Source organism: Pyrgilauda ruficollis, unplaced genomic scaffold (genome assembly GCF_017590135.1).
Source record: "Pyrgilauda ruficollis isolate IOZ18807 unplaced genomic scaffold, ASM1759013v1 scaffold81, whole genome shotgun sequence".
NCBI lineage: Eukaryota > Metazoa > Chordata > Aves > Passeriformes > Passeridae > Pyrgilauda > Pyrgilauda ruficollis.
The window spans coordinates 902919-919604 of NW_024530044.1; the positions used below are offsets into that span (position 1 = coordinate 902919).

Consider the following 16686-nt stretch of genomic DNA (forward strand, 5'->3'; position numbering starts at 1 on the left):
TAGCTCCCTTAGAAACTCCCTATTCCAATGGACAAGATTTGTGGCAGGAGGTTTTCAAGCTGCCAAGGCTAAATCCAGAACCATGCAGCTCATTTGCAGTTTGGTGTAACTATTGGTGCACTGGGTGCTGTGTTGGTCTCAGCTGATCACTGACTTTTCTGCATACAATGGGATCTCCTCCTGGCTGTGGAGCACAGGCTGCCTTTGGGTCTGGGAAGCCATGGAATGGGGTTCCTAGACTGCTCTAGACAGGCCAGAGCTGCAAAGGTGTCACTATCACAGTCACCTGCTAAAGCCAAGAAAAGGTCATTCTCTGGATTTTAGTGGAAAGTGTTCCTTCTCAAAGCCCAGACATAAAGATGGTCAAACTTGACAAAATGAGGGGGGAAAAAATACCATTTTAAGAAAATAAAGGCCTGGAAAATATATTAAACAGATGTTTATACATCTGTTTAATTAATGAATAAGTAAACTACATATTTGTGTAAGAATTCTCTATTTTTTAAGACTAGGTCCCACACAGACTTTTAGTTTTAACCTGTTCACTATTTTTTTAGGGTCCACCAGGGCAGCCTGGTCTTCCTGGTCCTTCTGGACCTCCTGGCCCATGTTGTGGTGGTGGTGTAGCTGCCCTGGGTGCTGGTGAGAAAGGTCCAGTTTCCTATGGGTATGAATATCGAGATGAGCCCAAGGAAAACGATATCAATCTGGGTGACATCATCTCTTCAATGAAATCAATTAACAACCAGATTGAAAACATCATTAGTCCTGATGGGTCCCGGAAGAATCCAGCTCGTAACTGCCGAGACCTGAAATTCTGCCATCCCGAGCTCAAGAGTGGTATGTTTAGATTTTATTTTCACCTATGGTAGCAGGTCTTGGACATTGTTTTGGTTTTTTGGTTTTTCTAACTTGAGAATTTAAATGCAGACATCTCCCATAAAAATTTGAGGTTTTTTTTAAACAAATGTCATGAAAAAGATTATAAATGTAAAAACAATTTTAAACATTAATTAACTATGCATTTACACAGAATATATATTTGACTTCAACTCCACTTATTGTATCCTTAGAAGTGAACATATGTTTAAACAATTTTAGGGAAAACAAAACCATTACAAGTTCTAAATTCATTTCAAATTTCATTGCCCTTACACAATTCACATGAACTCAGTATCTTTTCATATCATCTCTTTTTCTGTGGCACCTCTTCTGTCAAAATTAATGTTTCCTGATTTGGCTCAGAAATCTGGCATAGAAATAAGGTTTACCATCATGCAATTAGATTCTTCTCCAAATATATTAAACCCCTTAACATTTTCCCTTATCTCTAGGAGAATACTGGGTTGATCCTAACCAAGGCTGCAAGATGGATGCTATTAAAGTCTACTGCAATATGGAAACTGGTGAGACCTGCCTCAATGCTAACCCCAGGACTGTGCCAAGGAAAAACTGGTGGACCAGTGCAAACAGTGGAAAGAAACACGTTTGGTTTGGAGAGTCCATGAATGGAGGCTTCCAGGTGAGAAATGAGCACAGTTAACAGCCCAGATTGTGCATGCTTAAAATGTACACAACACACTAAAAAATAATTCTGAAATTATTGTGAATTAGACAATTAGTATGTGAAAAAATCCTGATGTGGACTGACCCTAGACACAATTGAACACTCTGCCTGTGTTGGTACTCTGCAGTTCAGCTATGGAGATCCTGAGCTCCCAGAGGATGTCTCTGAAGTTCAGCTGGCCTTCCTGCGCATCCTCTCCAGCCGTGCCTCCCAGAACATCACCTACCACTGCAAGAACAGCATTGCCTACATGGACCACGACAGTGGGAATGTAAAAAAAGCTCTGAAACTCATGAGCTCTACAGAAAGTGAGATCAAGGCTGAAGGAAACAGCAAATTCACATATGCTGTTCTGGAAGATGGCTGCACTGTAAGTAAACAAGAAATTAGTGCTGTAGTTAATAAATAATTCCCTCTAGAGGAGTAGACCCATAATAAAGGAAGAGAGAGCTTTGCATGGCCTGGGTAAGGAAAGGACACAGCTGCAGCTAGTAGGGGGAACCTAGATTCTGTACATCAGAAGTGCAATTCCTGTAGCAACTGTAGGAAGTGAGGTGCACTTCCATTTAAATCTGTGCTTTACAGATATCTCCTTGCTTTAGAGTCACTCTCAGGGAAGTCACAGTCACCAATTTTCATCCATCCCCTGTCAACTCTAGAACTAGTCATACCAAAGCAAGGCTGGCTGGTTGAAGCCATGGGCTGTGGTTATGGAAGGGGCACATTTTGCAGATCCTGCCTTGCTTCCCTGCAGCAGAAAGTACTGGAGGGGAGCAGGAACATCCCTGAGCGTGCTGGCCTGCCAGCACCTGCAGCCTTTTCAGTAACAAATGGACAACACCAACGCAGCCCACGAGTTCTCCCTTCTGGGGTCATTTCCACAGACACAGCAAGCAGTTGAGAGGGTTTCTTATTGCAGAAATAGGAAATCTGAAATCTGATATCCTGTGGGATGACCGCCATGTAGGCCAGCACTTGTGCCTCTAACAATTTTTTCTTTTCTCTTCAACTTCACAGAAACACACTGGTGAGTGGGGTAAAACAGTTTTCGAATACAGGACGCGCAAGACCATGAGGCTGCCGGTGGTTGATATTGCACCATTAGATATTGGTGGTCCTGATCAGGAATTTGGCGTGGACATTGGCCCAGTCTGCTTCTTATAAATCAAAGATCCTGCTTTTTCTGAAACCCCAGCAAAGAGATTCACACTCCAACTGTTCTCCTTTGTTTCAGCCTTGTCAGCTAGTACAGGTGCCCATCTGTATCCCAGTTATTTATTAACAAAATTTCTGGGGGAAAAAAATCAATTTGGTATCAAGGTTTGTTTTTTTTTTTTTTTTTTTTTTTTTTTTTTTTTTTTAAAAAAAAAAAAAAAAAAAATTTTTTTTTTTTTTTTTTTTTTTTTGCTATTACACAAAATACAGTAAAAATGCTTTTTTTTGCTCTATTTTTTTTACCGAATTCCATCTTCAAAACAAGTCTCCGTGGTGCTATAATAAAACTTCAACACTTAATAAAACAACACTGTGTTCTATTAGTTGAATGTTAGCCAATTTACAAAGCACTGATTGCTCCCAGTACCAAAGTTTACCCTTCTTTCAAGATGCAGTCCATAAAGCTAGAACGACCTCCCTGTTTCAACTACCTCAACATGGACAGAAACTGGGATGTGTCTAATGAGTCAAACCAAAAATCAATCAATTCAATCAAAATGCATTGGACCCAGTGGTCAATTCCGGGGATTCATTTGGTACAAAATTGTTTATTTCTGTACTGATTAGCTGTGAAAGGTACAGTTTATCTTAAGAGTTTAATACCTTAATGTCAGTAGTCACCATAATTTTATTGTTGGATTGTATTCTGTTGTCAAAGGTGCTTCTCTACTTTCCTGTCATTGCTGGTCAAGACCACTAAAATTAGGGAAGTGTAAAAGACTAATATGATGGTGCTAATCTATTTTTCACTCCTAACTCTGCAAGTCAGGGTTATTGACTTGCTCAAAAAACCAAAAAGTTAAAGGATTTAAAGCAATTTTAAATGTCTCCTGTCAAAGATCGTCATTGGCATGTCATAGTTGAGAATTTTCTCCCTTCACTCTGTAAAAGTCAATAAAGATGCAAAATTGTGAATTTTTTCTGTCACGTTAACACATTTATAGTGTTGAAGGTTAACCATCTTTGTAAGCTTTTATATGGTTGTTGGTCTATTCCTTACAGAGACACATAATAAAATATCTTAATAAAATTTCTTGTTGTTTCATAAAACTGACTTCCTTTTTAATTTTACCTTTTGTGCCTTTGTTCAAACAAATGTACAAGGCAGGACACAACTCTGGTACCACTATGATTTTTCAAAGATCAGTTCCTCTGTTGGAAGGAAGCCCTGATAATCCTAAGGGATGCAGTTTATGGTGTACTAGTATGAAATTTTCTCTTTCTTCCTTTTTCTACTGCTCTGCATCCAGTGGCTCACATTTGCAAGCACAGGGAGTTTCAGATGTGACAGCATCACCCAAAGCAGGGCCCATGCACCAAGGCAGGTCAGGTTGGAGGAAATAGAAGATTTTAGCCTTCCCTAATCCAAGAAACCTGCCTCAGTGTGAATAACCAGGCAGTCACAGGCTACCAGCCTCTCAGGGGGCAGCTTAAATAAAGGGTTTAAGGCTCTCACAGGGCAGGCCAGAAGCACCAGCAGTTTGACAAAGCTTTTTATGGCCAATGGAGCTGTACTCAGTCATCCCCAGATCTTAGCAAAAATTTAAGGAGCAACAGTGACCACAGTAACATTTAAGGAGCAACAATAGGTTGGCAGTGCCTAAGCTTGAGGCCAGAAGAAGGAACTAAACAGCACCAAGGAGCCCGGGCCAGGAAAGCTCTCCCACAGTCAAATGCTGAAAGATGCCACTCAGCCTTTCCCATGGAGCAAAGTCCAGATCCTGTCCCTCCATCATTATTGCACAGCCCAGGGCCATTAAAGATACTCTACAACAAGATCAGTTAACAAAAATTAGGGATTAAAATAAAAAGAGTCAAATTCTTAAAAGTTCTCATTGACAATATGGATTATGCATCCTCAGAGAATACTTTCTGATTAGCCCAAGCCAAGCAAAGAAATGCTGTTTTTTAAGAAATCTCACCAGATGTGGGACTGAGCCAAGGCACTGCAAATTTGGACATGATGACACAGAAGGAAAACAGTGAGGCTCTGGGGAGACCCAAACAGCACAAATGCAGCATCACCTCAGGAACAACTGTACTTAATGCAACATATAACAACAGTGCCAACAATTTATAAAAAGTACTGGCTCTTGCAGGAAACCTCCTCATTTGATGGTGAAAATAAACTACTGTTTACAGAAAATACAAGTTACATGTACAAAATAATATTAATCTGACATCAATTACATGGTAGGAAGCCTTTGATTGGCATTTTATAAAAGCAGCTGGTAAGAATGCTGGCTGGTGGAAAAAATGCATTGGAAACACCTGTTCTTAATTCCCATGGTAGAAGGAAACAGCCTTTGCAATGCCCAGTGCTACAGGGGCTGGCTGGGTGGCTGGGAACAATGACTCAACCCTAAAACTCAAGGTTTGGGGGCGGCTTTCTGAAGCACAAACACTCATCAAGTCTTCAGTTAATAATATCTACTAATGAAAGTTGATTTTCTGAAACGTTTGTGGAAAACACAAAGAAATAACCAAGACAGACCACCACAAACCATTTACTTGGTATAAAAGCCTTCATTCTTTTCCAGAGCCACTAACTGGGCTACCATGGCTGTCACATATCTGTACTTTTATATCACCACACTACTACTTGGGCAAAACAAGAAAAAATCAACAATAACAATCACAAATATACAAAAACAAAAATCCAAAACAAACAAACAAAAAAAAACCCTGCTCAAAAAATAGGCCAAAAAATACCCCAGTGAAAAAATACAACCTACCAAACCCTGCCCCCAAACATGCAAACAAACAAAACCCTGCCAAAAAAAATTGTCTGAATCATACCAAGAAAGTATCACTGGTTTAGGTTTCAATATTGCCTTGAAATGTCACCTTTCCAATTACTTACAGCACATCACCTGAAGGTGCAGCTCATTTGCAGGACGCCAGAGCTTTTTCTTCTGTTGGACTCCTTGGCATGGGGACTATTCAACATCTCCTTTCTACACTTTTTAAATTGAGATTATGTTTAAACCACTCCAAAACACGGCAGAAATGCAGCAAACCCTTCTCCAGCAGAAGGGCTTTGCTATCTAATTAGACCCTACTTGTAAACAAATTACAAACACCTGTGATTCATTCCTCACCCAGTGTCCCATTCATTGGCTTCTGCAAAAAGCAGATTTCTTTTGCTGTTCCTAAAGATATTGTCCAATTCCTCACAGGACTGACAACAGCTTCACAAGAAAGCTGGTCTGTTGTTCGAGGCGTTCCCTTTGTGCTCACAAATTCTCCCTTGGGGCAGGGTTTAACACGGGTGGTTCTCAGCTGTAATTCATCACAGTCTTCATGGTTCTTTCATATTTATTTCATACATTAAGAAGCATTACCTCTGATTTTAACACAAGCTGAATTTCTGAATAGCCTGACAGCAGGTAAAACAGGCAGGCTAAAAACAGTCTAAATGTTCTGGTACTCAGACAGCAATTCTGCCCAACCAGGCTCCTTGTGGACATTCTGAACTCTGCGGCACCTGACTGAAATCACACCCTTCAACAAAACCTTTAAACTCCCAGCAAGCAAACTGTGGTGCACTGGACACAATAATCCAAGATTTTTTTTTTTCTTTCTAGCATAAGCACACCATTTGGACAACATCTATGGATTCCCAGTTTCTCTGTCATTTTCTATTTCAGCTATTGAATTGCTGATTGTTACCCTTTGTCATGATTGTTAAACTATAATACCAACATTGTCTGTGATATTTGCACACTTGCAGGGAATCTTTTTCCCTTCAATAGCATTTCTACTTTTTCATTTAGTTTATCTTCTCCTTTTGCAAATGTTTTACTCTCTGTCTTCCTGGAATCCTCTCTCAGCAAGACCAACTGCCTTGTGAATGTTAAGCCTCCAGTATAGCCTCAAGTTCCTGAAAAATTAATTAAAATAACCATAGATTATGAGTTTAATAGCTACTGTGCTCAGTCTCAGGCAGCTAAAGGGGAGCAAAGAAACCTAGGGGCCCTCACTCTACAGCAGGAGAAAAAATCATAGTTTTTTGCCCTTAATCCATCTTTAGACTTTTTACTTGTTTCCACAGAGGGACAAACCTGTAAAAATGTAAATTTTTATTCACAGTCTAAAACTGAGGTGCATAAATCCAAAACTTTGGGTTAAACAAAGCCTCTCACCCAGAGAGGGCTGAAGCCATGAATTCCCTGTTTACTTCCCTTATTTTTTAAGCCTCCAGAACTGCTCAATATAAGCTGGTCTAGATGAAAACACCAACAGCTGCTTTCAAGCATTTAAATTTCAAGCTGTCTTGGAGAAGAAAATATTGTAGTACACATAGTTGAAAGAGAGGCATGAAGCAGAATGAGAGGCAGGAGAAAACAAGGAAAGAAGCTGCCCACACAGTAATAAGACTGATACAAGGAATCTCTAATTTTGATCTACAGCTTCTCCTTCTGTTACACCAGCTGATCTCATTTACTTCACAGCACCGTATTCCCATGGCTCTCTGAGAGAAAAGAAACAAGAGGAAAAAGCCTTTCCTCAAGGAGTTTTTCAGGACATATCAATGACTTTAAAATATCACTAATTTAGCCTTTAACATTACCTTGGAACTTTGCCTTTCCAGTTAACTGCAAGCTGCCATCTCAGGGTGGAGCTCTTTTGTAGGACAGCAGAGCCTTTCTTCCAGTGAATGTGGATATCCTGTTGTCTGTGGCACATGGACTACTGCAACATCCCATTTCCTTGGTTTTTTACAAAAATTATGTGTAAAAAAACCCTAGAACATGACAACAATCCAGCCAGCCCTTGTCTAAGTGAAAAACTTTGCTACCTGATTAGGCCCTAATTGCAAAGAAATTGTACACACCTGTAACAGTGGGTCACACCCTCAGCTTCCCCTGGGAGACAGGCAAGGCTTCTCCATGGCTGGCAGCTGTTTTAAAACCCCCCAAGTCCCCTCTCCCACCAGTAATTTGTCACCTAAAGCCAGGGAAGGATAAAGCAGCACTTAGAGTGGGCTCATGATGGTTTCTGGGCTTGAGCAGCTGCTAGGAATTTCTTCTGGAAGCTGGCAAAGTGTCAGTAACTTCCCCTCCTAAAACAAATCAACTTTTAAATAATAATTGGGTGCAATGTGCAACCCTTCTTTTGTTGTGGTTTCAGCTAAACAGTATTAAGCCTCCATTTGCAGGCAGCAACCTGGAGGAAGAGCTGTCTACAAGAATTTTGAATTAATAAAGGAGAAAGTTCTTCCCAACACTTTGCCATGCTATGGCTGTCCTGATAGCTTCACCAGGAAAATCTAAGGTTCAGTATTCCTTGTCAGGTGCATGTTATTCACACAGACTGGAAAAGGTGTCCTTTTGGAGGACTGATTATTTATGGCAATAAGACAGCATTACTGTAGTCATTAAATTAGAATGTTTCTTAATACAGATTTCATACTCATTTCAACCAAGACCAAAAGCCTGATGGCTCAATGAAATATCCAATTCTTTGCACCAGAAAAGAAGCTGGGTTTGGCAAACTCCATATTTAAACCAAGTGTCTCTCTTCTACAAATGTGAGTAATGAGATACATAATGCAAAAATCTTAAGCTACAGTAGCATATGATTTTTTTTAATCATGATCTAACATTTTAATTCAACATGTGCTTGTAATCATATGTCCTCAGCTATATCTTGTTATGATCTTAAAAAAAAAATAAATCTGTAGATACTTCTGTTTAAAGTACTAGAACAGAAAGATATTTTGCAGGTTTTAGGATTTGGGAGATGAGACACTTTCTATGTTTTTGCCTACCTGTTTATTGGGAGGAAGCAAAAACTAGCTCACACTACACTGAGGGATTGCTGTTCCAGGAGGATGAAGTCCACCAGAACAAAATCCTGGTGGGTCTTGTCTTCCCAACTGCTCTTCATCCCACAATAGCTCCACCCTAGAGCATTGTCTAGAAAGACTGACTGTAACCCACCCTGCTTCCTCCCCATCACAGCACCCCTCTGGCTTGAGCTGACTCCTTCTGAGAAAGCCACTGATCATCTTTTTTCTTTTTTTCTTTTTTTTTTTTTATTTTTAATCCTGCAGTCTTGTCTGGCAAATCTATCCTTATCCAAACTTTCTCTCCTTTCAGTACACCCCTTAGCCATGGGCATCTCTGGATTAAAATTTAAGTTTTGTTGTTGAGTCCACATCCACTGTGAAACAGTCAACGAAAGGTCACTCCTAGATGCCGTGGAGATGTGTTTTCTGTGAGTTTTTGTCAGTATTCCTATTGCAACTTGCATTTCAGCTTCACTCTATTTGTTATAACATCAATTCAACAAATAAAGTTGTTCACTGTATTTGTTTTCTTCAAGGTACCTGGAAAAGTCTGTTCACTCTTCATTTTGGGTACATCTGTAGAGCAGGGATCAAACTCCTAGCAGGAAATGGTTGACCTGATATATGTCAGCTGCAACAAAATTGAATTTTCATCCCAGTACTGCCTTGGGATTTGGGATGACAATCTTGCTGCAAAGTGAGCGGTGCTTACATTGAGGCCTTGTCAGCTTCTCACACTGCCCTGCCAGCGAGGAGGCTGGGGGAGCACAGGGAGCTGGGAGGTGACAGCCAGGACAGCTGATCTCAGCTGATCCAAGGGACATTCCAGACCATGTGGAGTCATCCTCACACATAAATCTGTGGTGGAAGCTGGCCAGGGGCCACTGCTCAGGAGCTGGCTGGCTATAGGTCACTGGGGGGTGAGCAACTGCATTCTATGCAATTGTTTTGTATGTTTGAATTCTTTTGTTATTTTCATTATTTTCCTCTTCTGTCATCCAATTAATCTTGTATTTTCTAAACTTTTTAACCCCCCAGTTCTCCTCTCTGCCCCACTGAAGGGGTGAGGAATAGGCAAGTGCCTGTCTGGTGTTTGGGGGCTGGGTTAAACCCCAGCAATACGGCAGAAGGAAATGCTCAGACTTTCTCTGATTTTTGTGTGGAATCACACAGCATGTTCCTCAGAGTGAAGAGACTCCTGAATTACAGTGATGACTCCTGCAGTCATCAGCATCTTCTGTCATTGTCATGTCCCTTTGTGGCGGGGAAGATCATACCATACCAAACATGCAGAAATATTTCACCGAATTTCCTGAACTGTAGTTGTGTTCTTTTGTTATACTTGTTTGGGTCTGTATCAGATCCTTTTCACTCAGTTTACCGAGGCCAGAAATCAGTTCTGTGATGCTTTGGCAGATGTGAATTTGCTTGGTTGTTTTTTTTCTTTTTCTCTGCACAAACATTCCTGAATAAGGCTGCAGCCTTTTCTGGAGGATGGACAGTAGTATCTCAATCAAGGAACAAATTACTAATTTTGCAGTAGAAACATTTGGTAGCGCACCACCCTCTGATACTGAGAACATAACAAAACTTAAGCCAGAGCTTATAGAAAAATGGCTTCTAACTCAACCAGCAAGGAAATGAGAATGAGCACAAAATAAACATGGAGGAGGGAGTTAAAAATGGACTCTTTAGCATCCTGCTCGAACTAGTGTTGCCTGATACCTTTGTACTTTTCCAAACCTTCCCCCAGCAAAGGATAAAACATGTAATGCCAAGAGCACAGTAGAGAGATCAGGAGTCAAGCTCTCTGGTGTTGTGAATACCATAAAACTTCTCAGTTTTAATATTTGCACCACTCTGCTCAGGCCATTGGCTCTCATATTGTGCCCTTTCTCTTCTGGCTTTTAGAAAAAGCAAAAACTGCTTTTTTCTCTTTTACTGATCCTGAAGATATTGTCCAGTAATTGCCTCACAGGAATGAGCAGCAAATTCACAATAAAATTTGTCTGTGGGCTACAGCTTCTAAGGCATTTCTATTTCAGCTATTGAACTCCTGATTTAGTTTTACCTTTTGTCATGATTTTTTAACCCATCTAATGATCTAATTTTTACCTTGTTATCTCTGTGGTATTTGCATACTTGCAGGGAATCTTTTTTCCTTCATTATCTTTTCTACATTTCCATTTCATTTTTCTTTTCGTTTGGCAATTGTTTTACTCTTTCTGGAATCCTCTCTCAGTGAGAAAAACTGCCCAGTGAGTATTAAACCTTCAGCATAGCCTGCATTTCCTGAAAAAGTAATTAAAATATCTATCAATTATCTGAGTTAAGTTTACCAGCTCAGTTACTATGCTCAGTCCCAGGCAGTTATAGGAGATAAAAGAAAGCCACAGGGGCTTTTATTCCATAACAATAAGAAAAACAGTTCTTTTTGCTCTTAAACTTTAGACTCTTCACTTGCATTTGCAAAGAAAAATCTTCCATTTTCTTGCTGATTTGTGGGATTGGCTGTGCTGTTTCTAGCTGTAATGCCATGACATTTTCTTTCTTAGATTTCTGTGTTGCTTGGTACCTTCTTTTACTGCATGGTACTGCTGGTGCTCTCCAGAACATTTTTAGTGCTGAAAACTTCAAGCTGGTTATGTATCATAACCACAAGGAAGCTAGCAGAAGGCAGGGAAGGAGTCTGGGAATTTATTTTCTAGATGAGTTTTTAATGAATGGTTGCCAAACAAATATTGCACTACTGCTTTTAGGAAACCAAGAGATTTCTGTCAATGCTGGCAGTCCTGGGATTTGTTTCTCCCTGAGGACAGGTTAGTTAAAAAAAACAGAACCAACTCTAGTAACTCAAATTTGATTTAAATGCAGTGTCTGATACTGTAGTGTATTATTGTAATCACTCTATATTATTTTAATAACTCTGAAGTACCTTTTTTCTACCATTTTTGAAGCTATTTGTCACTAAGGCAGAACTTCACTAAATGTTATAGCTGACATTTACTTAATGCTACTTCATGAACTACAAATTATTAGCTCATTCATGAAATTAAAGCTGTATTACATGAGGCTATGCCATGTTTCCTGGATAAGAAAATGCCCGCCCCTCATACACATTTTTTGTTTTTTCCTTCCTAATATGCTTCTACGATACTTTGAGGAATGCAGAAACAGGGAAAGAAGTGCTATATCTATGTATGCTCTAAACAGAGTCAAGAGAAGAGAAAAGCATGTCCAACCACTTGCATTACAGACTCCTCAGTTAACTACCTGAGAGCTTGCACTTCAGAGCAGACTTGCCTTTAGTGCTTCTCCAGCCCTGGTTTTTACAGAATATTACCTCACATGGCTCTCTGGTTACAGCTCTTTTTCAGTGTTCAAAGCACCTGGCTGGGGAAATACTGCACACTTCATATGGAGATAGAGATGCAAAGAGACACTTGAAAAGAAAAGAAAAGGTATTTTTCATAATCAAATAATCTTCTCCTTCAACAACCTTACAAACTACTTATACCAAACATGGATTGTAATACTTGATTAAAATTAGAGATTAAAACTAATTACGAACATAAAGCTATCCTTCAAATGTTATTTATTTTGTGCATCTGGATAAATGTGCTGTAGAGATATGACCACAGCCACCTTTGCTTGAACATACTGCAGCAAGCCTTTACACTGCAGCTTGAAATTAACATTATCTAAAAGTTCTCTAGGAGCCAGTATGGTAAGTTAACCCATGAGTCACATATTTAAAGAAATTATTTCATGCCAGTAAGAAAGAAATCATAAAATTCTTGCATGGGCAGTAAAAGCAAACAGATAACATCAGCATGAACCTGTCAACTTCCCAGCCCTCACCTCATTTGGGCAATCTAGAAACCTGCAAAGCCCCTGCCCCTTCAGAAGGGGGAAAGGGAAGTTCTTGCCTGCTTCACTATAAATGCAACTTTATGTCTTGTCCAGAAACTGTCTCCTCTCAGTGTTAACTCCCATTGCCACTAGGAATTGGCCAAATCACATTTCAATCTTGAATAAAAATTCTCTCTGGAGTCTCAAACAATATTATTTATGTAGATTTTCTAGGCCTGCTGATTTCCTTGATAAAACTGACACAGAAGATACTTCACAAATACTCCTGTCTTCAAAATATTTCATAATGCCTTGCAAATGATTTATGCAAACATCAACCAAACAACAATTAAGTACTTCTATTTTTAATTTCCTGGGAATGAACTGATATGGAATGAACACACTGGAAGGAGTTTTACAAAAAGGAAACCACTTACATAGCGAGAAGCATGTATTTAATTAAATGCTTTGCAAAGATACATGAATAAAGCTATGTGCATGACTTTCTTTAGGGAGAGCCCCAGCTGTTTATTTATTTATTTTTTTAAGGAACAAACAAAAAAAAAACGTGGAGAGCACAGATGCAGTAAAGAAACAAAAAACCTAAGTAAGTTTGTACCCACATGCTTTACAAAATAAAGCATGTTGGAGGTACAAAACATTCTATATACTGAATGACCAACAAATAAATGCACTGTAACATTGTTCTCTCAAACACTGTAATCCTAACAGCTAAGCTCTGAACATGACATTGACAGTAGGCATCTTTATTTCATCAGCCTTCTAGAGAGTCATTTAGCACCATCACTTTGTTGCTTTTTTTTTTTTTTTGCCCTGCCTATCTCCTATCTTGAAATAACAACAGAAGCATAGCACCTTTTAATACCTAAAAGAAAACCAGGAATATTAATTGCATCCCAACTTCCAGAGATGAGGTAGCTCATGCTAAGAAATGATGGAACTTTCCTGCCTTGACAACTCAAGGCCAGCAAGTCAAATTACTGGTGATGCATGTGTGGATGTCAGCTAAAACCAAGGAATTTCTAAACTTTCTTTATTAGCAATTGGTCTGGTATACATGTGAATGGTCTGCAACACACAGAAATTGGCACCATATATAAGACACCTGTATAATTTGATATGTAATGGCTTCTTAGATGGGCTAATATTGGAAAATCAACAAGTATTGGGTTTAAGACATATTCTGAAGATTAAGGATAATTTAATGGAATTACACAGATACATTGTGAGAAGTGAAATCTAGCCTTAAAAGTTAAGATATGGGACACCCCTACTGAAAACTCATATTTACCCCAGTAATGTTTTTACTTCATAAATTAACCATGGCTATGGATCACTCTTCTGAGCAGACTTACATAGAAAAGTGCAAGAAAAACAATGCCAAATTAAGATGGTCTTGTCGGAAGAGATTTTCTTCTACAAAAGACACAGATTTCTGTGAATGGCAACCACAGGAACACAAACTGGGGTAGAGGGAGCAGGTATGATTGAAATACAGCCAACAGTTCACAAAAGTGCTCTACTTTTCTGTTATTCAGTAACATCAAAGCAAAAGAAATAATCATTAGAGCTTTTACATAGTTCCACATTAAATCTATCTATTTTGAATACCTGGAAATGTCAAAATAATTTGAAACAAAACTGAGGAAAAGGATTCATATTACTTTTAGAAGGTTATCATCAATCCTCTTAAAATTGTACCAAACAGTTGGTTTCAATCATTGAAAACAGAAGGTTTGTAAGTAAAATAAATATTCAAAAGGAGGCCGGGCATTTAGAAAGAGCTGTATATACAATGCTGATCCAACATCAGCCATTACTTCAAGAGTCTCAGGATTAACTTCAATCAGTCTAAGTTCATGTTTAATTGCTGCTGTTGCTGGGTAGTGTGTTATACTCCCCCCTTGCTCTTACACAAAGCAAACTGGCCCAATTTCAATTCCAAATTCCTGGTCGGTACTGCCAATGTCCACCGGTGCAATATCGATGATCGGTAAGCGTGCCACATTCTGCGTTCTGTACTCAAAAACAGTCTTGCCCACATTCCCATTACGTTTCTAGGGGGAAAAAAATTAAAAATTAGGCCAGGGCTCATGTCAAAACCAGCCTGAAGTGCAGCTGGTGAGTCAGTTGTCTGATTGTTCAGGGGGGTGTCACTGCATCTTTGCTGAGTAACACCCTGAGCAATACTGTCTGCACTGCACCTGGGTTATTTTGAAATGTCTCTAATGAGCAGATCAGATCTATCAGACTGACACATCAGGGCTGATTTTTCTCTTATGCTATGAAATTTTTCTCTACGTGTTCATAATATGTGCCTTCACCCATAACTGTGGGCTTACTTTAAAGCACAGAGAGTACTTAACTTTTTTCAGGTGCAAAACTAGATTTAGAAATATTTGCCAGTATGTTGGTCTTGGCTGAAACTGCTCTTGAACATGAAAAATCTACTACTTGTGGGTTTCTGTGCCCACCATGAACTTTTAGGGAGAGTTTTCCTTTCCAGCTCAGTCATAGTACCAGTAAGTTTCCTCCTCAGTACTGCTGCAATAATCTTGACCATCTGGCAGACAGAAGTTTACCAGTTTGTGTGATTCCACTCAGAGCTAAACAAGTACTGGGAAATGCAAAATGCAGAGATATGTATTTCAGAATGCTCATTAAGAAGGAATATGCGTATAGCCACTAAATAGCGCAGACTTTTATTATGTGAAGCTAGAATTATAGCGAAATCCCTGTTTGATCAGTTATGTCCACAATTCATTACAAAAATCCTGCAGAACTTTAATTACTTCCTTGTGTGGGTGGTTTTTTCTAATTCAAGAGAGAAGTGAAAAGGTACAAAAGTCCTTTTGGACAAAAACCCCAACTTACAGAGCAGCTGTCATGCAGAACAGTGTATCTGAAGCGGCTGTTTCCCTCTGCCTTGATCTCCAGGTCATTGGCCCCTTTCAGAATCACAGCTTTCTTCAGGTTCCTCGTCTGGTCATCCATGTAGCCAACACTGTTTTTGCAAAGGTAGGTGATGTTCTGAGAAGCTTCCTTGGACAGGAGGCGCAGGAATGTCATCTGAGTGACAGCTGTATCCCCGTACACAAACTTTCGAGATAAAGAAATAGATCAATTAACAGGACACTGAAATTAGGAGTTGGTGAATTTAGAAACATCTGCCATTATTGTCATCTTTCAGACATGACTAGGAGGAGCCCTATTACATAAAATCTAAGGGTGGTTTCTTTTTTAATTTACCGCCAGTACAGGACAAAGAAATTTAGACATTCTGTAGCAGGGAGAATTTTGATCATAATTCTCTGCAACTGCACAAGTCAGAGGAAGTTTGGCCTCCACAGATATGCCAAGCTTTGGAATGAATTCTGCCTCACTTCTGAAAGGGATTCTTACATATGAAATAATGCATCAGAGCAACCTTGAAGCAGGTAAGAAACATCAAGCACAGAAAACTCTTTTACAATGCACCTGATATAATGCCAATTTATTAACTTGCTTTCTGTAGGGTTTGTATTGTATTTAGAAGCAGAACAAACAAAGTTTGACTATATGGGCCTTATAAACAAACAAAGTTTGCATATGGGCCTTATAAACTAACTGATTTGCACACGAGTTTGACAAATGTTTCACAAAGTGTCAGTGTTTCTATAAAAAACAAGCAATTTTTCTACAAGTAAGACAAATTCTAAAATTACTGAGGTTTTTTTTTACCTTGTTCATGCAGGTTCCATTTTATTCATGTTTTATGAATCATTGCAACACATAAAACAACAGTCAAGAATGACTAAAAGTTTATACATTTCACTGAAACCAGTGAAGAGAACATCTTATTCATTGGCACTGTCATAATGTATAGTGTGGTACCTCTGTTTAGTAATCTTGGACACATTTATTATTTAGAATCCATAAGGAGTGCACTTGACTATTAGATGGCTCTGACAAGTGTTTCAAGAATATTGAAACATTCTTTTTTAGTATTCCTGAAGATAATTTATTCCTCCAAAGAGTAGATGCCTTACAAACCCCTCTGTGTAGCTCTGCAGGCAGCTAAATATCAACTGGGATGTGTTGGGTCATGGCAAGACTTCCTGAATTTAGTAATAAATGAAAGCATCTCAAAAAAGCAATCAATATCACATCTGTTCTCAGCTGTTAAAGTTCTGAACTGTTTTCAGTAATCCAGTTGATAGCAAGCATTATTTTTCACACACCAAATACTGAATTTAAA

The 16686-nt window shown here is 39.1% G+C and overlaps 2 protein-coding genes across 3 annotated transcripts in view; one reads left to right on the forward strand and one right to left on the reverse strand.

Annotated features, from left to right (window-relative positions):
• The window catches only part of COL3A1 (collagen type III alpha 1 chain), a 48444-nt gene extending 45524 nt beyond the window's left edge, over positions 1–2920 (forward strand). The window contains exons 48-51 of the mRNA XM_041487620.1: positions 558–840; positions 1335–1522; positions 1695–1937; positions 2585–2920. Coding sequence (XP_041343554.1) covers positions 558–840; positions 1335–1522; positions 1695–1937; positions 2585–2731 — 861 coding nt within the window. The 3' untranslated portion in view covers positions 2732–2920. The remainder of the gene's footprint in view (positions 1–557; positions 841–1334; positions 1523–1694; positions 1938–2584) is intronic.
• A 9946-nt stretch (positions 2921–12866) lies between these two features.
• Positions 12867–16686, reverse strand: part of COL5A2 (collagen type V alpha 2 chain) — a 96408-nt gene continuing 92588 nt past the window's right edge. For both annotated transcript variants that reach the window (XM_041487604.1, XM_041487605.1), the window contains exons 53-54: positions 15324–15548; positions 12867–14506 (exon numbers count right to left, since the gene is read on the reverse strand). In XM_041487604.1, the coding sequence (XP_041343538.1) occupies positions 14360–14506; positions 15324–15548 (372 nt within the window). In that variant the 3' untranslated portion in view covers positions 12867–14359. The remainder of the gene's footprint in view (positions 14507–15323; positions 15549–16686) is intronic.